Source organism: Brugia malayi, assembly GCF_000002995.4.
Source record: "Brugia malayi strain FR3 genome assembly, contig: Bm_v4_Chr3_scaffold_001, whole genome shotgun sequence".
NCBI classification, from domain to species: Eukaryota; Metazoa; Nematoda; class Chromadorea; order Rhabditida; family Onchocercidae; genus Brugia; species Brugia malayi.
In genome coordinates, this window is record NW_025062477.1 from 10,859,470 (window position 1) to 10,880,919 (window position 21,450).

General features: G+C 28.4%; 3 protein-coding genes across 3 annotated transcripts; 1 reads left to right on the forward strand and 2 right to left on the reverse strand.

Annotated features, from left to right (window-relative positions):
* Positions 1-4,636: 4,636 nt before the first annotated feature.
* On the reverse strand, positions 4,637-8,600 carry Bma-nars-1.4 (Asparaginyl-tRNA synthetase, cytoplasmic, putative; the record flags this gene model as incomplete). Its single annotated transcript, XM_001898658.2, has 11 exons — positions 4,637-4,840; positions 4,961-5,104; positions 5,364-5,525; positions 5,875-6,049; positions 6,499-6,632; positions 6,709-6,896; positions 7,384-7,534; positions 7,670-7,740; positions 7,877-8,057; positions 8,231-8,399; positions 8,533-8,600. 11 exons carry the CDS (start codon positions 8,598-8,600, stop codon positions 4,637-4,639), a joined length of 1,647 nt encoding a protein of 548 aa, XP_001898693.2.
* A 4,000-nt stretch (positions 8,601-12,600) lies between these two features.
* Bm99 (Uncharacterized protein) lies at positions 12,601-15,684 on the reverse strand (the record flags this gene model as incomplete). Its single annotated transcript, XM_043080814.1, has 9 exons — positions 12,601-12,697; positions 13,206-13,314; positions 13,580-13,611; positions 13,798-14,036; positions 14,140-14,298; positions 14,462-14,620; positions 14,868-15,010; positions 15,210-15,292; positions 15,536-15,684. 9 exons carry the CDS (start codon positions 15,682-15,684, stop codon positions 12,601-12,603), a joined length of 1,170 nt encoding a protein of 389 aa, XP_042936748.1.
* An 842-nt stretch (positions 15,685-16,526) lies between these two features.
* Positions 16,527-19,925, forward strand: Bm748 (cathepsin L-like cysteine proteinase, identical; the record flags this gene model as incomplete). Its single annotated transcript, XM_043080815.1, has 8 exons — positions 16,527-16,618; positions 16,839-16,924; positions 17,309-17,451; positions 17,571-17,726; positions 18,124-18,267; positions 18,762-18,984; positions 19,227-19,317; positions 19,829-19,925. 8 exons carry the CDS (start codon positions 16,527-16,529, stop codon positions 19,923-19,925), a joined length of 1,032 nt encoding a protein of 343 aa, XP_042936749.1.
* Positions 19,926-21,450: the final 1,525 nt, after the last annotated feature.

The following is a 21,450-nucleotide window of genomic DNA, read 5'->3' on the forward strand; positions in this document are numbered from 1 at the left end:
AAATGAATAGTTATTGCAATATAATCAGAAAATACAAAATTAAAGGAAGAGCAGTACTTGACTTATTAAAAGAGAAATAACTGATTGTGAATCATAATGATTTATTCACATTTTGTCGTACTCATTTGACAACTTAAATGACAAAAAAAAAAAAAAAAAAACTTTATAAAATTAACCGTGGAATAAAATTTAAACAGCGACAAAAATTGTAATTAATAATAGTTTTAGTTCTTTTATGCCATTAAAAATTAATTTTATTGTAAATTTAAGTATGGATCATTATGAAAACTTACAGTTTTTATCAGTTCCTGTAATATATAATTTAAACAAGGAAATAAATTTTAATTTTGCTAAATCACTGAAATTATAAATGATAGGATATGTTTCAAGAAAGTTTGTGACACTCGAATAGAAAAGTTAAAGTTTTAAACAAGATAACGAAAGAGAATACAAAAATTCAAATTTTGATGTTGCTGCTATCATCAATAAATTTAAAACAAATCTGTTATGTATGATCCCATACAAAGTGTTGTTGAAATTACTTCGCCATACTAAGTTTTAAACTTGTATTCTTCCGTCCAAAAAAAAAGGAAAAAAAAAGTGATAAAAACAAGCAAAGAGAAAAAGGAATGTCTGAAAGCTTTTTGGGAGATCAATCGTACCACATTATCAAATTTCAATGTTTTCGAAAAATTCGAACATTAAATTAAAAGGTATCAAACAGAAATTCCTTTTTTGAATTAATTTGAAGCAAAATTAAAAATAAGAACAGTGTTTAATTAAAAGCCAATTTTTTTTTTCAAAAAAAATTTAAAAAAAACTGCTGTTGTCGGGAAAACACGAAATTTTTATTACACACTAAATGTTTAGAATAATTCTAATGATTCATCACTATAAACCAATTCGTTGTTATTCCTTTGTTATATCCCATTTTTTTGAAACAATGAATGCTTTATCTAAACCTCAAATAGCAAATGTACATCTGTCTTCTTTGTTCTTCACTGCAAATGTTAATCTGCAAGTTAAGCCCACTTCCTACACCCTTAAAAATCTTCTCTAATCAGTTAATAACAAAGGAACAATCAATGGCAGTCTTCTCGTCCTCCTACTCAACAGTACCATTTATTCCTTCGTTCTTTCAATTATTCGGCTGTGTATTATATCGATTCACATTTATAAAGAAAATAAACGATATCTGGGTTGATCTTGCTCGTAGACAAGAAACAAAAGGTTTCAATTCAAGTTCTACATACCTAAAGTAAGTCGAGTAAATTTAACTAACGTAAATCATCTACTCTTCTGACCAAAAAGTTAATTCAAATTCATCACAGCTTTTTTACGATTTGTCACGTTTATCTAAAAAAAAAAAAAAAAAAGTATTCTTCATTTTTTATATGAATTCTTGTAATAACAATAAGATGGGTAACATAGTTTTCTTGTTTTTTAATTACTTTATACGTTTTGAACAGTAATACTTTGCATTTCAATTTAATAAAATTGAAATACTTTTTATATATTGAGAAATCCTTCCATTACTTGAATAGTTTATCTTTTACGAACATTTCTGGTTTAAATACAATTGATAAGTAGTTGTTGTATGGGAAATATTTAAATGATATTAACCTGTTTTCAACGAGTTAATCGTTTGTAATTTTGGTTATTTACAACGTTTAAAGAAATTGATGCTTTGGCACAATGAATATGAAGTCACGAAAAATTAGTAACAGAAAGCAAAAATAAATCGTCCATAAAAAGAAGGTGAAACAGGAAGAAAAAAATCTTGGTTCAGAAATACCTAAATTTAGAAATCAAAAATTTAGAACGAAAAATATGAAAAATACAAATAACTTGACTTGTTTGACTCCACATGGAGCAAAAAAAAAAGTAAAGAAAACCAAAATTAAAACAGGTAAAAATTTGGAATATTTCCGGCCCATAATTTCCGTACAAATTGGCCAAGAATATGTTTAACATAAAAATTTAGCCAAATATTTCTTTAACACAGAATTATCAGCCCGACATGCATATATATCACATGCCAATGAATCAGGCAGGTCTGACAATTGGACTGCAATTTCTTTTCATCGAATTTGAAAAATAAATTTACAAAGTTTTACAAAAACAAAAAATTGCATTGATTGGTGCATAAATAATTTTTCAATTTTAAATTTGAGCTTTTTATCGTTTAACTGTTATATTATTAATGCCTTTTTCGAAAGTTTACAGCAAAATGATAAATCACAAATTTTTAAATCTTAAATGAAGCGATAAGTCGATGTAAGTAAATATATTTCAAATAAAAAAGTGAATTTGTTTATTCATATCAGTTTTTTTTCGATCTAAAATTAATGTATTTGGAAAGTTCAATGAGAATTATAAATATTTAAATTTATCTGGGATTTTGCTTGACAGTCGATAAGCAATAATGCTATGAATTACTTGAAATATCGATTATAAATTATAAAATGTTAACGAAATGATGCAGTACGATTTTTTTTACATCTAAGTCAAGCAATAATCTATGTAATTAAAAATATTTTTAACACAAAAATGAATTTGCTTATTAATTTTAGCTTTTAGTTTAAGGTGCTTAAATAGTAGCAAAATCGAAATTTGATTGAATTATAGAAAAATATTGAATTCTCTAACCATTTTTTAATTTCTGGCAAGGATTTTACCACAATATAGTCATAAATACGTCAAATATTAATCATAAATGATTAAACAGTAACTAAATGATAAAATACGAACTTCATTAAGCGAAAAATCGATGAAATTAAACATATTTCTGGCAAAAAAATGAATTTGATCACTAATTTTAGCTTTCCAGTACTTTTAAATTCTCGCTTGATGTGATTTTCGATTAGTTTGCATAATGAATTTGATAATTTTAGGGCGCTTAAATGGTAGTAAAACCGAATCATCATTAAATTACAAAAGTATTTTGAATTTTTTGAGCATTTTATTTGATAATCGATATGATCTTCAAATTTCCGGCAAGAATTTTGCCACAATATTATTATAAATTACGTTGAATATCAATTGCAAATGATAACGAAGTGATAAAATAAAAGTATTATCAACCTAAATCAAGCTATAAATCCATGTAATTAAAAATATTTGTAGTACAAAAAGTGAATTTACTTATTAATTAGCTTTCCAATGTCTAAAGTTTTTGGTTGATATAATTTTCAATTAGATTGCATAATGAATTTGATAATTTCTTCAATTTCTGCATCACTTGAGTATTGAACTTTCGTTTCCAGGAAAAATTATATTGCTTATTAATAACAAAGGATTTTATTAGCCTGGAAATTTCAATAATGAAAATTCAAATTTTTCTTCTGTTGATGAATGATTACATCGTTGAAGCATTCAAAGGAGTGTTGCAGTACGAAGAATGTCAATCTGTTGACAGCCAGCTGGAAATTTTGCAATGAATAATGTATTTGTTGATCATATCCTTTAATGCTGATATAAATTTTACTGTAGTATTGAAGATTTCCATTGTCTCTGCAATTATCTTTGACTTTTAAACACGTATATAAGTGAATCTACGTGATATTACGGAAGAGTGCAGTTTGAGTAAGTACATAGATAGGATAGAAATGTTTACTGTGTAGTACTACTACAGTGTAACATTTCTAACATGGGTAAATCTACCAACGGACTTTACCACTGCATTTACAACATACAGCAAAGTAAACATCATTGGCTGACTTTGGCTTTGGAAGTTGCGAAAAATTCTTGGTCTTTTGATCGAGGAGGAATGTTGTAGCTCCAAAATTATAAAATGATGCGAAAAAATAGACGAAGAGATCTTCAAATGTGTTCCACATATATTTCCGGATTAGATTTCATTTTTTCACCGTAAACGGAAATTTGTGTTTTGTAAGTGGGAGTGAGGAGTAAAGGAGTGGAAGATAGGTTAGAAAGCAATTTCTCTTGCTGATTTCCTTCCTGAAATTTTAAGTCCGAAAGGAGAATTGTTTACAATTCGTTTTTTTTTTTTTTTAATCTGGCTGTTCAGGAAAAAGATTCTTGATTGAATATCAACAACGACTATGCTGAACTTCTTGTTGGTTTCATAGTATTCATTGTGTTCGGAACGAGACATCAAGAGTACTTAAGCTAAATTGTATAAATGACATCTCAACAATTATTAGATCAGCTTAACGATTATTACTTATAAAAATGACATCAGAATGGAAGCACTAAGTTGCACATTTTTACCTTAAATATGGTTTATATAACTAAGCGTATCGTTGCATTTTGTTGTATGAATTAAATATTCTCATGCATACATATAACAGCGTAAGCAGAAGTTAAGGGTTCTTTTTTTTGTACTTCTGCAACATCCATCATTTCTTATATATATGCTGAAGTACAAGCATATAATGTAATATGTTTATTGCATTATAAAAAGCAAGAGAAACAAAAGTTAAGCAAAAAACTTCGCGATAACAACAAAAGCAACTCCTGCAATAACTTATATAATTTATATAAAATATTTTTCAACAACACAGCTTATCACAATCAGTGAGAAGCAGAAAACGATATACAGACCATAACAATTAAACGATGTCATTCCCTTTTCTTTCACTTGATCACGAGAAAGTAAGTTTCCAAGTGATATTTATGGGACACATCGACCAACAAAGCGTGGGTAAAGACACACATCGCGAATATGATTGGTGTTTGTTAACCAACAAATAAAACGTTCCAAACCAAGTCCATAGCCACCATGAGGACAGGTGCCATATAAACGTTGATCCAAGTACCAGTAATACGGTTTCGGGTCAATTTCCACATTTTTAAAAGCTTTCGATAGTTCATCGAACTAAAATATACGAAGAAATTGTTAAAGAGAGAAAAAAAAAAACGAAGAAAATGAATAAGAAAACTCTAGAAAATTCCTTTTTTTGAAATGTCTATTAATGAAGTTTTGAGAGTAATATACCTTCCAAATTCTCATACTGCCACCAACAATTTCGCCAACGCCAGGCATAAGAAGATCAACAGATTCTGTTAAGGTATTATCCTGTGCATCCCTCTGCATATAAAATGCCTTAATTTCGCTCGGGAAACGATTCAGTAGAATAGGCTATAAAATAATTCACAAATACAAACAAAAAGAGGAGTAAAAATTATTTCTGTTAATTCGAATCTCTGGAACTATCAAATTTTATTCAAAATATATACCTTTCTTATTATATTCTCGCTATAGTCAAAAAAATGAATAAATCATTTTTCACATTGGACACAAGCATTAAAGGCAATTTCTTAAAACTAGTTACAAATTCTAACTCCAAACGGCAGCGCCTAATTTAAATGTACCCAAAAATAATCCCGCAAATACTCACCTTATTGATGGTATCAGTCATGAAACGTTCCGCTGCTTCAGCAATATCTTCCCCATAAGTAAAAGTATTACCAAATTCATTCTCAACATTGTGTTCTTGCAACCATTTAATAGCATCCTTGTATTCCATTCTTAAAAATGGTCTTTCTGGCGGTTGAAATTTCTGCAAAAAGAGGATAAAAGGCAATTATCATTGATAAACAAAGGAAAACGTAAAGTATCAGTGAAAGAAAACTCCTCGTGTATATATTATAACTCTTATAATAACTCTAATAAAGAACAACCTTATTAACTATATGTTTTTTAGAATAATTACTGATCTTTGAGAAAAAATTAATCTTGTGAAGTAAGAATATATCGAAACAAAAGACAGAAGTTTATACTCATCGAATGTTTTAAACTTTTTTCCTATTATAACTGACTTTTTTAAAGCATAGAAACAAGTACTGAAAATATACGCTAAAAATGTAGCATATCATCTAAAAAAAATCAAAAACGAGAGAAAAAATAACCGGATTAATGTGTTCCAATAATTTTTTTGCCTCCTCGTCAGCTAAAAGTCGATCCACTGTGTCGCAAACGAGTTCTTCAATTTTCTCCATCAAATCATCCAGCGTTATGAAAGGACACTCGGCTTCAACATGTGCATATTCCGCCAAGTGTCGACGAGTGCGAGATTTTTCCGCCCTTAAAAAAGCATTCTCAATAATAGGAATGATTAAAAATATTGATAAAAACCGAATAATATTCACATAAAGTCTGCAATTTTTTCTAATTTATCAACTAGTGTTTTCCATTCATAAAATAAATCTCATCTTTCTCTCTCTCTTCCTTACTAGTAGTCTTAACGAGCAGTTTAAGTAGCAATAAAACTACTACTTAAAACAACATTAACACAATATATTATTATATTTCAGTTACAATAAAGCATTATTATTAAGCTTTTAATTATTATATGGCAATATCACTCTAAAATTTTGCTAATCGTTAACGCCAAAAAATTTCACAATGATTATGATTACTAGAAACCAACTGGCGCCGCCGCATTATGGTGACACATAAAAAATGTATGTTCGCTAAAAATTTTGCCTTTTTGAAATCATTCCTGTATAAAAATGAGAATAATGCATACAAACCTGTAAGACTGAGCAATGCAGAAGACATCACCAAGAGTGGGAATACAAGTTTCTAGATAGAGCTGTGATGACTGCGTAAGAAAAGATTGCTCACCAAAATAATCCAGATTAAATAACGTTGATCCACCTTCTACCTAGAAAAAGATAATTTTCAATTATTTTATTGATATACATATATTGTCCTAAACAACATTTCATCAAATATGTAACCTGCGTTTGCACTAAAGTCGGTGGTGCAACTTCCAAATAGCCAGCATTATAGAAATGTTCCCGCATTGCTCGAGTAGCAGCTGCTCTCAAACGTAGCAATGCAGCAGCATTTTCACCTCGAATAACCAAATGTCTATTGTCCAACATTTTGTCGACACTTGCTTCTTCGTTTAACACATTATCAATGCCTACAATGAATATAAACTATCGAAATTAGAATTTTCTTATCTATTTCTATTAGTGTATAACAATGTAACTTAATAGTACGGTGAAATAAGCTAACTATACATCAGTATATGATGAAATATATCATGACCAGACGTAGCAAGTTTCATATTCTTTATGCTCGATTAAATCTAACAGTACGCAATATGGATGGCTCTCAGAATGGATGGATAACTGTCAACTTTTCCCCATAAACACATTCTCTAAGTCCTTTCAGATATTCACCAAGAATTTCTACTTCTTTTCTGAAAAGTTCTATGATTATCTAAAAAAATATTTCAAAATATCACCAACGTAAGCATATATATTGTTTAAAGTACTTCATATACAGTCTCAATTATTCTATTTTAAAAATTAATTTACGGCACATGGATTACAATTACAAAAAATAAAAATACAATACCATAGGATAAAATAAATAAAAAAATGAACGAAATAATTGGACATTACCTCCAGGAGGTGCATTTCCTATTATTTTCCAAAAATCAGCTATTAACTCGTGCCCGTTCGGTGCCTCTTTACCTTCCGGAACTTCCTTTATTGCGCCGTATATCTCAACCGTGCATTCAGTATTCACAGTGAGAGCGTCATACGTCTGGCACTAAAAAAAGTTTAATTAATAAACTCTTTGTTCTACAGGGAATGGTATCATCTATATAATCAATAGCTCATTATTATTTTCTGGTTTTTATCAAAATTTTTCTATCAATCCTAGACCGCATAAAAAATAACTAACCAATTTATCCATGAGTAGTACTTGAAGGAAACCAGTCCCATCTCGAAGGATGAAAAACATCAGTGACTTTCCTAAATACACAAAAACGAACATATTATGAATGTATATGTAATCTTTACAAAAAAAAAAAAAAAAAATATCTCAAACAATAATCTATTTCACTGAACAACCAGTTGTGATAATCAACGAATAATAATTGTAAAATACCTTGTCGACGCATTCTATGAATCCATCCTTTGATGCAAACACGTTCATTACGGTGCTTAACTAGATCACGAATCTTCACACCAGTGATATATGACAGACTCGTGTCCAGTTCTATTTGCACTTTTTTGGCTTCTTCAAGGGCTGCTTTTACTCCCACTTCTGTCGCATCCTTCTCTAACATCTAAAAAATACGAACAACTTATTCAACGCTACTCATTAAATATTTGTTATACGAAGCTATTTTTTAATTCATTTTTCGCTAATAAATTAAAGTAACACCTCGCCTCACCATCTTTTCTAACAAGTAAACTACTCAATTCATATTTTCAAAAAAAAAAAAAAAACAAATCTCACCTTTGCAGCAACTTTTTCATTCTTCAACATTTCTTGCTCGTAATGTTTCCAACTTTTCTTCAATGCCGTCTTTGAAGCAGCTTCCCATATTTGTTTTCCATCTTTCTTTGTCCTTATTAAGAAGTCACCTTTGGAAGACTTAGTAATTATCATTGCCTGATAAAGCGTCCTGCAGTCAATTATCGAAATTTAATTTAACGCAAAAAACTCCAGAAGTTTATACCAATTTATCATAGTCTTCTTAATCTTGCTTCTTCGAAACTTTTCATCTATGAATAACTAGACAAAAGTACCAAAATTACCTTAAAGGTTTCAGCTCGCTACCATCATTACCATCATCTCCAGTTTCTGGACAAATGTAAACAGTCATTACAACAACCTTCTTCAATTAATTACCTTAAAAAATAGCATATTTAAATAACTAATCATTCAAAAGCAATAAAAACAAATGTTTACAGTGTTACGCAATAATTCGAGAAGAAGTGCACATTTCAATGAACTGTCTTAATCATTACAAATCATTTATCAACAGTTCCTCCTTTCTAACAGCTCAGACCGACTTAATTTCTAGCTACCAAAACGTCACATGTAGGTCACATGTAGGTCACATGTACATATCTTCCCTACACAGACCAACCAACATTTGATGTCACTTTTATTGCGGAAAACCACGTTGCATGCTACGCAAATTGCAATCTCTTCAGTACAGGTTGTAACAGTAGTATTGAGTTAGAACAAAATGGTATCAGTTGAATTGTACCAAGAACATACCCTGTAATTAATAATTCATATAAATAATTAATATTATTGATAATATTTCTCTCCACAATAAAGTAATAAGGAGAAAGTCATTCTAGCAAAGTTCGTTATTATTTACTATATCTTTATGAAAAGGATCGGGTAGTGGACATGGATTGTTGTTGTAAAACTTGGCGAGGGCGGTTTTGTATCAGTTTATAAGGTTTATGAAAATTCATCGACATTCTTTCTTGTAATTATTTACTTCACAATCCCTCAAATTACAGCAATTTTACTTTGCAGGAATCAAGGGGAAACGAAATTTATGAAAGCATTAAAAACAGAAAGCTTAAAGGAGAAAGTTAAAGTAAGCTTGTTAGCTTTAAAGAAAGATAAATTTCTGCTAATGTTTACTGTTAACTGTTATTTTAACTGTTTAACTGTTATTTTTAACTGAACGGAACTGTAGTTTTCTACATTTCTAAGCTTTCAGCACACCATCATATTCAGATTATGTTTGCAAATAGTGGAATTATTCACAATGCACATTATTTTTGATAGGATAATATACTTTGACTTCTCTCTCTTTCTCTCTCTCTTGCTTGTTAACATAAATGATTATAGCTAAAAATGGAAATTTAAGTGCTTAAATTAGCGAATGAACGAAAAAGGACGCATTTCTGTACATATGAAGATAAAGACATCTATAAAAAATGCTTATATTTGGTGGTGACACTACTTGGACCTTGTTTGCAGGTATGTTTATAAAACTACAAGAGATAGCTTTCTGGTTTCCGAGGTATCGGAGATAACAGATATTGATAAAACTTGACTGCAATCTTTCACTTGCAATCATTTCAAAACTATATCTCTGATTTATAAGTGAATATACTGGCAACTATTATCAAAAAACCTAAAAAGTATTACACACCAAGAATAATGCTAATGATTCATCCTATAAACCAAATTCGTTATTCCTTTGTTATATCCCATTTTTTTGAAACAATGAATGCTTTATCTAAACCTCAAATAGTAAATGTACATCTGTCTTCTTTGTTCTTCATTGTAAATGTTAGCCAAACCCACTTCCTACACCCTTAAAAATCTTCTCTAATCAGTTAATAACAAAGAAACGATCGATGGCAGTCTTCTCGTCCTCCTACTCAACAGTACCATTTATTCTGTCATTCTTTCAATTATTCAACTGTATGTTATATCGATTCACATTTATAAAGAAAATAAACGATATCTGGGTTGATCTTGCTCGTAGACAAGAATTCAGTTCAAGTTCTACAAACCTAAAGTAAGTCAAGTGAACATAACTAGATCATCTACTCTTCTGACCAAAAAGTTACTTCACTTTGTTCCCATCTTATGTTTAGGCTGTAAATCTTTCATATATTGTTGACACGGTATCAGCTCCTCATTTAGTTGACACCATTGTTATGTAAATTATGTTGGAATCTACGAGGTTAACAACTTTTGTTTTAAGGGCTTATCAGCTAGTGATTAGATTTGCTTCTAAACCAGGTGGTCAACAGCTCTTTTTCAAACCTATTATTTTTTCGGCAGTTCAACTTATTGTAGATCATATACTTTGTTTGCATATATTGCTTGCTATATAAGGAGAGGTCATTGAGTGGAGCAAAGGATTTCATCGGAAATCAGGAGAATTCAACCGAAGAGACAATTCGATCCCACAAAAAGGGACTTCCACTACTTTTGCTTCAATTTTTCTCAACCAATAATTTATTGCAATACTGCTTCTGTTGATAAAGGAATTATTATATTCCTATTACCCCATATATAACCTCTCTCAAATATAAATTTTTTTAAATCTTCTACGCAAGCATTATAAGTTATTGGCTTCTTCATGGCGACAAATTTCATGAAGGCAGCACTGTTGATGTTGAGTCGTGATAAGTTACGTGGACAGTTAGAGTAGAGCCCATGAGTTTTTTTTTTTTTTTCTATTCGATCAGAAAATGTCTATTGCTGCGATTAGTCAACCAGGTGGAAAGTGGAGGTATGCTTTGATTAGGTCACCTTTTCTAGATCTCTCTCCGTTTCAATTGAGAAATCCGTTCTCAATATTCATTTGCAACAAAGAATGTGTTGAATTGCTCTACATTGATTATGTGTTGAAAATTGCTCTTAATTTTTAATGGAAAATTTTTTCTAATTAAGGAAAAAAATGTACGAACTACATACATTATCAAAATTATTAATTATTGGTAAAGTCTTCTCGACTTGATAGCCAAATACAGATTTGATTGTTGACAGGTAAGTTGTCTACTCTTTATTTCATCCTTTGCTTTGAGAATTGTAAAGGTCTTCCAGTGTGGCATTTACTTTTATAAATAATTGATGTAGCATTAAAATCTAACTTTAACTGTAAAAAGAGTAAAGGTCATCCATTAGGGTACAACTCTTTATTTACGGGTAATCACGCGCTTAAAAGAGGTGGGAAATTGGTTCGCGATCACTGCTCCCTCGAATCTACTTCCTCAATTTTTCTAGTACTGTTCAATAACTTCGATTAATGATAATTTTTATCTCAACCAACTGAAAATCACTCTTAACCATAGGCTAAAAATCCTGCAAAATTTTGCCATATTTCACAACTTAATCATTCAGGACAGATTGTTATGGATTAAGACTGTCACCGAGGAGCTTTCGAACGAGCAAAGCCCTTTACCGCATGCATTTTTGAAAAGAAAAGGGAAAATTTTTTCCAGTGTAAATTATATGCTAAAAGTTTAACCATTTATTGATTGAACATGTTTAAACAGGACAAAGGAATGGCGAAAGCGTTTGCTTTAGCAGAAGAGAAAATTTGTTTAAATATTAAAATTTAAAAGGAAATAGTTTAGAGATATTGTTGAAAAAGTTTGAATTAATAATAATATATGCATATGTGAAAGTGCAGCATAATGCGTTTGTTGAAATTGCAAATTATTGGTTACAATTTTTTTTGTTGTTGTTGCAGATTCCAGTTCTATCCAATAAATAAAGTTTAGAATTTTTTTTAATCCTGAATTGTGAATGGTTTCATTCTTTTTTCATCAATCATTATGATTATTTTTGATTTCTTTCAAATATTCTAAATGTATCGAAAATATGTGCAATGTCGAAAATAGGAAAAAAGCATGGAAATTCGTTTTTTTTACGTCTGCGATAGCTCTTTTTACGTTTGATGTCTTCACGTTAAGATTTTTTAACTCGAAATATTTGAGAAATTTATTTTGTAGGCATCCATATATATAAAGTCGTATGACAAAGATATGTGACCAACTGTGAAAAAAAAAGTGAAGTAAAATTGTGTTATTCAGAACCTTTTTATTAGCTCCACTACAGAATTTGAATTTTTAATATTTATCGAGAAATATTTTTTTGACATTTCATTAACAACTCCTATAAACTAGCTTCAATAATTATTTTTTCTCTGCTAATTTAATTTTTCTTTCATTTTATTCCAATAAGTTATGATTAATCTGATGAATGTTTTTATTGTGTAATCGCACCACTGAATGCATTAATTTGTTATATTTGTTACAGTCAAATTCGGATATTTCGATATTTCATAATAATTCAAATAATAATAAAATGAATAGTCGAATTGTTCTTTTTTTTCACATTGCAGCAAGTGATTCAAGATATAAATTACAATTTTCTTTTGGATTTATCGAAATACGCATATATCCTTTTTCGCCCCAATCGGTGCCCCAACTGAAAATTAATTATTATCAATTTATTCATTAGTTTAATTTTTTCATTGATTTAAAAAAAAAAAAAAAAGATTGTAGTATATTTTAAAAATGAACTATCCAACATATATAACGCAATTAGCTTTCCTTTTCTTTCTTTTTGCCGCAAGTCTATATAATACTATCAAAATGATGTATAACTTATCAATTTTATAAACAATTTCTTTGATTTAAAGGAAGAAGAAATTAATAACATTATAAATGATTTATTCATTTAAAATAATGATGTTAATATAAAATTGCTATCAATTTTTTCATTGTTGTAAATATTTCATTAATTAAAAAATTGAGAATGCAAAGTGAACGCATTATCTTGGCTAACAATTTCAATTTACCATAGGTTTTAAATAAATAGAAATAGAAAGACGACAAAAAAGCAAAATATGTTTTAAGATAACAGATAAGAATGATGAATTATTTCACTTCTAATAATACTATCAAAAAAAAAACTATCGACAGCAAAATTTCACATTATTCTCTCATTTGAAGATTGGTACGTTCGAAAAACGACCAATACCGCACATAAATACCCCAGCGCGAATACGACCGTATCCTTTTTGACCCCATGTAGGGCCCCAACTATAAAATTAGTAATAATAGTTAGCAAATAAATTAAATTAAATTAAATATAGCTTTTGATACAACAAAAAATTATTTCAATTTATCTGTCTTGAGCAATATTACGACAAATAATTAAAATATAACAATAACAATTCTTCTTTTATTGTCGTCAATCCATTTTTATTTTTTTTTTTAGCCTTTTGCTTTTAACTTATATTAATCAAGACACCATAAGTTTACTATTATTTTTTCATTATTAAAATAAATTCAAAATTTTTCATACCTGTTTTTGATGATAAAATATTCCATCCCATTCTGGACACCATAACCAACCGCTATTACCGCATGATTTACTTTTTCTGCATTAGTTGGACATTTTGGATCATTATAAATACCGGAAAATTTTTTAGTATTAAAATTATCAAACTGGTTCGAAATTATCAATTTCAAAATTTCTTACCATTTTTTTTTTTTTTTTTCATAATTTTTCCTGTAAATTACTTACCACTTCGATAAGCTACAAAACTTTGTAATGACGAATGTAACGATACACAAACTGGTCCATATAGTGCTAGTATCTTCTTGAGAATTTGTTCATTGCTAGGAGGTAAATAGAATGCATCAGCTAAACCATACTTTCGTCGTTGTGGGGTATTTCTCGGGCATGAAACACTATCATTTTCCTTATATGGGTAACTCTTATCGGTCTTTACACCGTGCTCAGCAACCCAACGAAAAACCTAAAAATCATTTTTGCTATTAATTATATCATTTTTTACTTATATTTATATTTTATGGATAATAATTAACTAATTAATAATAAAATAACAAATTTCCGCATACCGCAGGTTCATTTCCGCCTCTTCCTTTGCATTTTTCCATTCCACTACAATCCATTACATCCTGTACTGATAGTTTTACCGGCCGTTTTTTAGTCCTGAGCGCCACATACATTTCAAGCGCTCCTAATGCTGAGAAAATAAAACACACACCACAACGACCCTAAAATTGATTTCAATTCATAATAACATGTAAATTATTGTTTCATGCAAATAACAAAAAGAAGAAAAGAAACAAACAAAGAAATAAAAGGAATAAGGAAAATGAGAGAAAAAGATATTAATTTCAATTGGAATTGTTGAAATGAAAAAAATACTTCACTTACTTGATCTGATGCTGGTAGTACAGTTATTTTCTTTCTATAATCAAAAGACTTTGGTATTGTTGTTGTTATATTTCCTCGGATTATTCTACTTAAATCTCCTTCCGCATATTCAGTCAAATTTGGATAATATCCCCGAAGTCTTTCTTTCTCTTCTTCGGTCTGAATAGAAACAACAAATAAAAAGCAAGAAATAAATCGAAATTAGAATAGGAAAAGGTATGAAATTAAAAATGAAAGGAAAGGAAAAGAAACAATGAAATGTAATGCATAGCGGTTTTATTATTATTAATATTAATATTATTATCATTATTGTTATTATTATTGCTATTATTATTGTTATTATTATTACTATTATTATTATATGCTTGATCCGAATTTTCCAATTTTTTCTTCAGTTATGACCCACCCAATCGCTCATTTTGTTCAGATCTACTTTGTATGTTTCCAATCCTTTACTGTAACGCTGGTTATGTTCATCAATCATTTTCAAAGATTGTACAAATTTAAGTAATCGAATTGGTTCCGGAACAGATGGATCATGTTTTTTGCCTGTAGAAGATAATAAAATGTATGAGAAATCCTGATTGATAAAGAAGCTTCAGCTTTTTTTCAGGTTAGCTAAAATTTGAAGTTTCTTTTTAAGTTAACATTTTCATACTATTTTGTTTTTTTTGTTTTTTTTGTTTTTTTTTTAGAATGAAAAATGAATTGAAAATGAAAGAAATGAAAAAAAAACCAATTAACTTACCCATTTTTTTCAGATATGTTTTATACTTCGAATAATGCTGCTGATACAAGGTATGAATTTTACCTGGTGTGTCATCATTATCCCTGCAGTAAGAATTTGAGATATTTGAAATAATATTCGAATTCATTAAATTTAAAAATTTTCTGAGAATGAAACCAGAAGACCGAAAAAAAGAATTTATAAAGATTGCAAGAAGAAGGCAGAAACATTAATGAAAATTTTTTAATTCAATTCGTATACCTCACTTTGCATTTCATTTATATTAGCAATTTTAGCATTTTTTTTAACTTCTTAAATTTTATTCTATTCCAAAATTAAGGACTTACAGTTCATTAAGTGGATTTGCATAAGTAAGCAAGAGAAAACTGGCTAAATGTAGAATAAAAAACGCCTTCATCAAGTTAGTTAACAATCGGTAAAAATTTTTTTCTTCCTTCAAGGTTCGACCAGCAGAAATTGTCGTTTGGTGTAGCATTAATGTCAAATTATTGATAAAAGCAATTTTTAAGTAATTATCATTTGCTAATCTTTGATGTTAAAAATATTTTTGATATATTCTTTGCATAACTTTGCTCAGTTTTCTTATAAATAACTTTTTTTTTCCTTTTGTATAATTTGTCCCAAATTGTTTACAATTTCTGTTGCACAATAATACCAATATTTGTGGTGTACTGTAGTTTTTCGTTGTTTGACTGATTAGGGTATTCATTTCAATTTTGAATTTCTGCAGTGATGTAAATATATTTTTAGTAATCAACAATTGTTAAAAAATTCTTTTTTAAAAATTTTATATATTCATGTAGCGATTTTTAAACTAACTTATTTCAGAAATGGGAAATGTTGAACATTTTTGGAAATTCAAAAATAAGAGATGCAAAAATTTAGGATAACCAGATTTGGTTTTTCATGCATGAGCTTGGCTAAGGGAATTTTTGAAATATAATTTATTGTCAAATATAATTTTGCTTATACTTCTTTTTTCGTTTCTTTCAAATTAAAATTCCCTAATGGAATTGTTAATTGAAGAATGGATCAAATCAGTTTTTGTATTATTCATCGTTAGAAGCAAATTTTATGATTAGAAAATTTTTGTGATGATTTATGGTCTCTAAATGTATAAAAAATATTGTTAATTAGTTACTTTTGTTTTGCAGGAAATAGGAAACAGTCAGATCTCAAATTAAGTGATAAGAAATTTTTGGGTTAAATAATACCTTATCAATTACAGACAGAAGTGTCAACAGGAATTGTTTTCCAACCAAAAATCAACAGAAGTTGGCAACTTCAAAGGACTTTTTGGGCTTTGCATATTGCAAAATGAGACATTATCTTCTATCACCGCTAAAAGCTTTTCTATTCCTTTCATTTTTACAAATTTCCATCTTAAGCTGTAGCAGTCTAATTTATCAGTATGTTTTTTTTTTTTTTCTTTTTTTTTTTCTTAAATTATTATTTTAACAAATTATTAAAATCTGAATTGTTAATATTAAAATTAAAAATAGCTTTTTGTATTCAATTTGCTACACTAAAATTTTCATTGAAAAATTTTTTCTGGTCAGCTTCAGCCATTTAATACTTGGTTTGATAAATTTCACAGTTTGCAATCTTCTAGTGACATTTATTTTGCAGGCAATTCAAAGCATTAAGTCACTCAAAGTTACGTGCATTGTATTCGAAACATTATGATGATTATGTGAAATTTGTAACAGAATACAGTAAGTAATTAAAAATTTCATTAGCGGTTTTCTTAATATTTCTTATTTTTATTCGACTGGTTTAATTTACTTCACTCATCTCATTTGTAATTTTCAGAATCGTTAATCCGAAGCATTATCACTTTAATTAAAATATGAATTGAATAAGTTGAATCGACTGCAGATAGTTTTCCTGACCGCTTAAATGATATTATATATTTAAATTTATTAATTATCGTGCAAATTTCACGCATTAATTTTTATTATAATTTGATTAATTATATTTGAAATGGCTACGTGTCAGCTGCCAAACAGCGCTTTACGTAATTTCCAGCAAAACCACGCATTATTTTAGATTTATCCAAAAAATTCAAAACTTATTTCCAATTTCCGCTTTCGTTGTAGAACAAGGAGTTAAGGATAATCGACCGGAACCACATCGCTTGTTGGCTTATGCTAAAAATGTGGAAGAAATTCAAAAGCATAATGAGTTGTATAAACAAGGCAAATCATCGTTTATGCTTGGCTTAACTGTAATGAGTGATATGGTAAGATGAAAATTTCCATTCCTTAAAATATGAAAAAAGAATTTTAATTACAAGTGGTATAAATTATGGTAAATAACATTAAGAAAAGTAATTGCAGTAGATTAATGAATTAATTACAGGCAGAGGAAGATATGCAGGACGAATTTCCGGTGATCAAATTTAATGATACGGATGATAGCCATATTCCGCAAAATTTAACTGATGAAAAATTGAAAGCTGTTAATTGGGTAACTAAAAAATATGTCACCGCAGTTAGAAATCTCAAAACCAATCGGGTCAGTCTTTTGTTGAATAATCTTTTATACCTGATAGGAATTTAGTAGTTTAAAAAAAAAAAAAAAAAAAAAAAATGAAAAAAGAAATCAGCAATGATAAAATTATGCTTACAAAAAAGTGTTCTTTATCCAATAAAAGAAGAATGGCAAATGAGCATTTGAAAATCTTTTTCTACTATTCTTTCTAAAAAAATTTGGGAGAATTTAATTTGACATATGTAAGTAAATTATGGAATATATTATCTTATGAGAAGCAAAAAATGCGCGCTTTTTTCTTTATCTTCTCTTTTATTTTTTTTCAAATAATTCAGATCGTGTAGAAATTTGTTCTAAATAAAACAATAATTTTGCTAATATTCAAATTCTCATTCGTTTATTAATGAAATATTACTTTAAGGGATGTGGTGAAGCTGCTGCCGATGCATTTGTAGGTGTTTTTGAAGCATTAGCTAAATCACAAACCAAGAAATTGCGCAAGCTTTCGGTTCAGGAATTAGTCGATTGCAGTGGTCCATGTTCGTTGTTTGGAAGATTCGGAAATGTAATACAGCTTTTAGACTCACATAATCAGATAGATATAATAAAATCTATCGAAATGAAATGAATTATCTCTGTTCATTTCTGGAGGAAATAAACAGAAAACCGATTAATACATATGAATAATAATTAGTAATTTAATAATAGCAACAACATTGACAATAATGATAATAAAAATATTAGTAATAGTAATAGTAACAATAAACAATAGAGTAGTATTAAATTTAAGCTGTATGAAATTTTAACAGTGACACAACGCTAATTTTTATTATTTCTTTGCAAAATTATTTCCATATGTATAAAATGATAGCATTTTATTTTCATTAAATCAAATTGTTTGGTGATGATCATAAGCAATGAAAACGTTTTATGATAACATTATTATTAATGATAATAAATGATGATAAAATTAATAGTAATACTAATAATAACAAAGGCTAATTCAAATTATGCAAATATACTATTTCTTTAATATAATTTAAAAGCATAATTCTTCAGTTTTCCGCATATGTTATGAAAAAGAATGGATTAGTAAGCGAAAAGAGCTATCCATATGGAAAAAAGCATGGGTCATGTGAAATGAAAAGTGCACGATTTGGAAAACCTGTTGCCACCTTTACAGTAAGCCGTGTTACACCTTTATTATTTAAAGCACTTCTGGCAAAAGGACCGGTGGTTACAAGAATTTTATTGTCAACTAAATTCAGAAATTATAAAGAAGGTAAGAAAATTTGTTTAATTAAATTTAAAATTTGAAAGAGACGAATGAACAAAAATTGTAAAAAGACGAAAAGTTGAATAAATAAGGTAAAGAAAAATGATTAAATTTGTAATAATTTAATGCAAATTAAAGAATAATAAAATTTAAGAAGTTTATCTATTATTTTATTATTTAATTAATTTATACCATTTTCAACTAAAATTACAAATTTTAGGCATCAATTAGATGTGAATAATTTGCAGGAATATTTAGTGATCAATGCGACGAAGGTTTTTATTCACATACGGTATTAGCGGTTGGATTTACAAATAATTATATTTTAATTAAAAACAGGCAAAAATTTTCTCTTATTTAAATTTTTTGACTGAATTTTGAACAATTTATTGTGCTATTTTATTTTATTTAAATTAGAAGCTTAAAACATATTTTGCTTTTTTGTCGTCTTTCTATTTCTATTTATTTAAAACCTATGGTAAATTGAAATTGTTAGCCAAGATAATGCGTTCACTTTGCATTCTCAATTTTTTAATTAATGAAATATTTACAACAATGAAAAAATTGATAGCAATTTTATATTAACATCATTATTTTAAATGAATAAATCATTTATAATGTTATTAATTTCTTCTTCCTTTAAATCAAAGAAATTGTTTATAAAATTGATAAGTTATACATCATTTTGATAGTATTATATAGACTTGCGGCAAAAAGAAAGAAAAGGAAAGCTAATTGCGTTATATATGTTGGATAGTTCATTTTTAAAATATACTACAATCTTTTTTTTTTTTTTTAAATCAATGAAAAAATTAAACTAATGAATAAATTGATAATAATTAATTTTCAGTTGGGGCACCGATTGGGGCGAAAAAGGATATATGCGTATTTCGATAAATCCAAAAGAAAATTGTAATTTATATCTTGAATCACTTGCTGCAATGTGAAAAAAAAGAACAATTCGACTATTCATTTTATTATTATTTGAATTATTATGAAATATCGAAATATCCGAATTTGACTGTAACAAATATAACAAATTAATGCATTCAGTGGTGCGATTACACAATAAAAACATTCATCAGATTAATCATAACTTATTGGAATAAAATGAAAGAAAAATTAAATTAGCAGAGAAAAAATAATTATTGAAGCTAGTTTATAGGAGTTGTTAATGAAATGTCAAAAAAATATTTCTCGATAAATATTAAAAATTCAAATTCTGTAGTGGAGCTAATAAAAAGGTTCTGAATAACACAATTTTACTTCACTTTTTTTTTCACAGTTGGTCACATATCTTTGTCATACGACTTTATATATATGGATGCCTACAAAATAAATTTCTCAAATATTTCGAGTTAAAAAATCTTAACGTGAAGACATCAAACGTAAAAAGAGCTATCGCAGACGTAAAAAAAACGAATTTCCATGCTTTTTTCCTATTTTCGACATTGCACATATTTTCGATACATTTAGAATATTTGAAAGAAATCAAAAATAATCATAATGATTGATGAAAAAAGAATGAAACCATTCACAATTCAGGATTAAAAAAAATTCTAAACTTTATTTATTGGATAGAACTGGAATCTGCAACAACAACAAAAAAAATTGTAACCAATAATTTGCAATTTCAACAAACGCATTATGCTGCACTTTCACATATGCATATATTATTATTAATTCAAACTTTTTCAACAATATCTCTAAACTATTTCCTTTTAAATTTTAATATTTAAACAAATTTTCTCTTCTGCTAAAGCAAACGCTTTCGCCATTCCTTTGTCCTGTTTAAACATGTTCAATCAATAAATGGTTAAACTTTTAGCATATAATTTACACTGGAAAAAATTTTCCCTTTTCTTTTCAAAAATGCATGCGGTAAAGGGCTTTGCTCGTTCGAAAGCTCCTCGGTGACAGTCTTAATCCATAACAATCTGTCCTGAATGATTAAGTTGTGAAATATGGCAAAATTTTGCAGGATTTTTAGCCTATGGTTAAGAGTGATTTTCAGTTGGTTGAGATAAAAATTATCATTAATCGAAGTTATTGAACAGTACTAGAAAAATTGAGGAAGTAGATTCGAGGGAGCAGTGATCGCGAACCAATTTCCCACCTCTTTTAAGCGCGTGATTACCCGTAAATAAAGAGTTGTACCCTAATGGATGACCTTTACTCTTTTTACAGTTAAAGTTAGATTTTAATGCTACATCAATTATTTATAAAAGTAAATGCCACACTGGAAGACCTTTACAATTCTCAAAGCAAAGGATGAAATAAAGAGTAGACAACTTACCTGTCAACAATCAAATCTGTATTTGGCTATCAAGTCGAGAAGACTTTACCAATAATTAATAATTTTGATAATGTATGTAGTTCGTACATTTTTTTCCTTAATTAGAAAAAATTTTCCATTAAAAATTAAGAGCAATTTTCAACACATAATCAATGTAGAGCAATTCAACACATTCT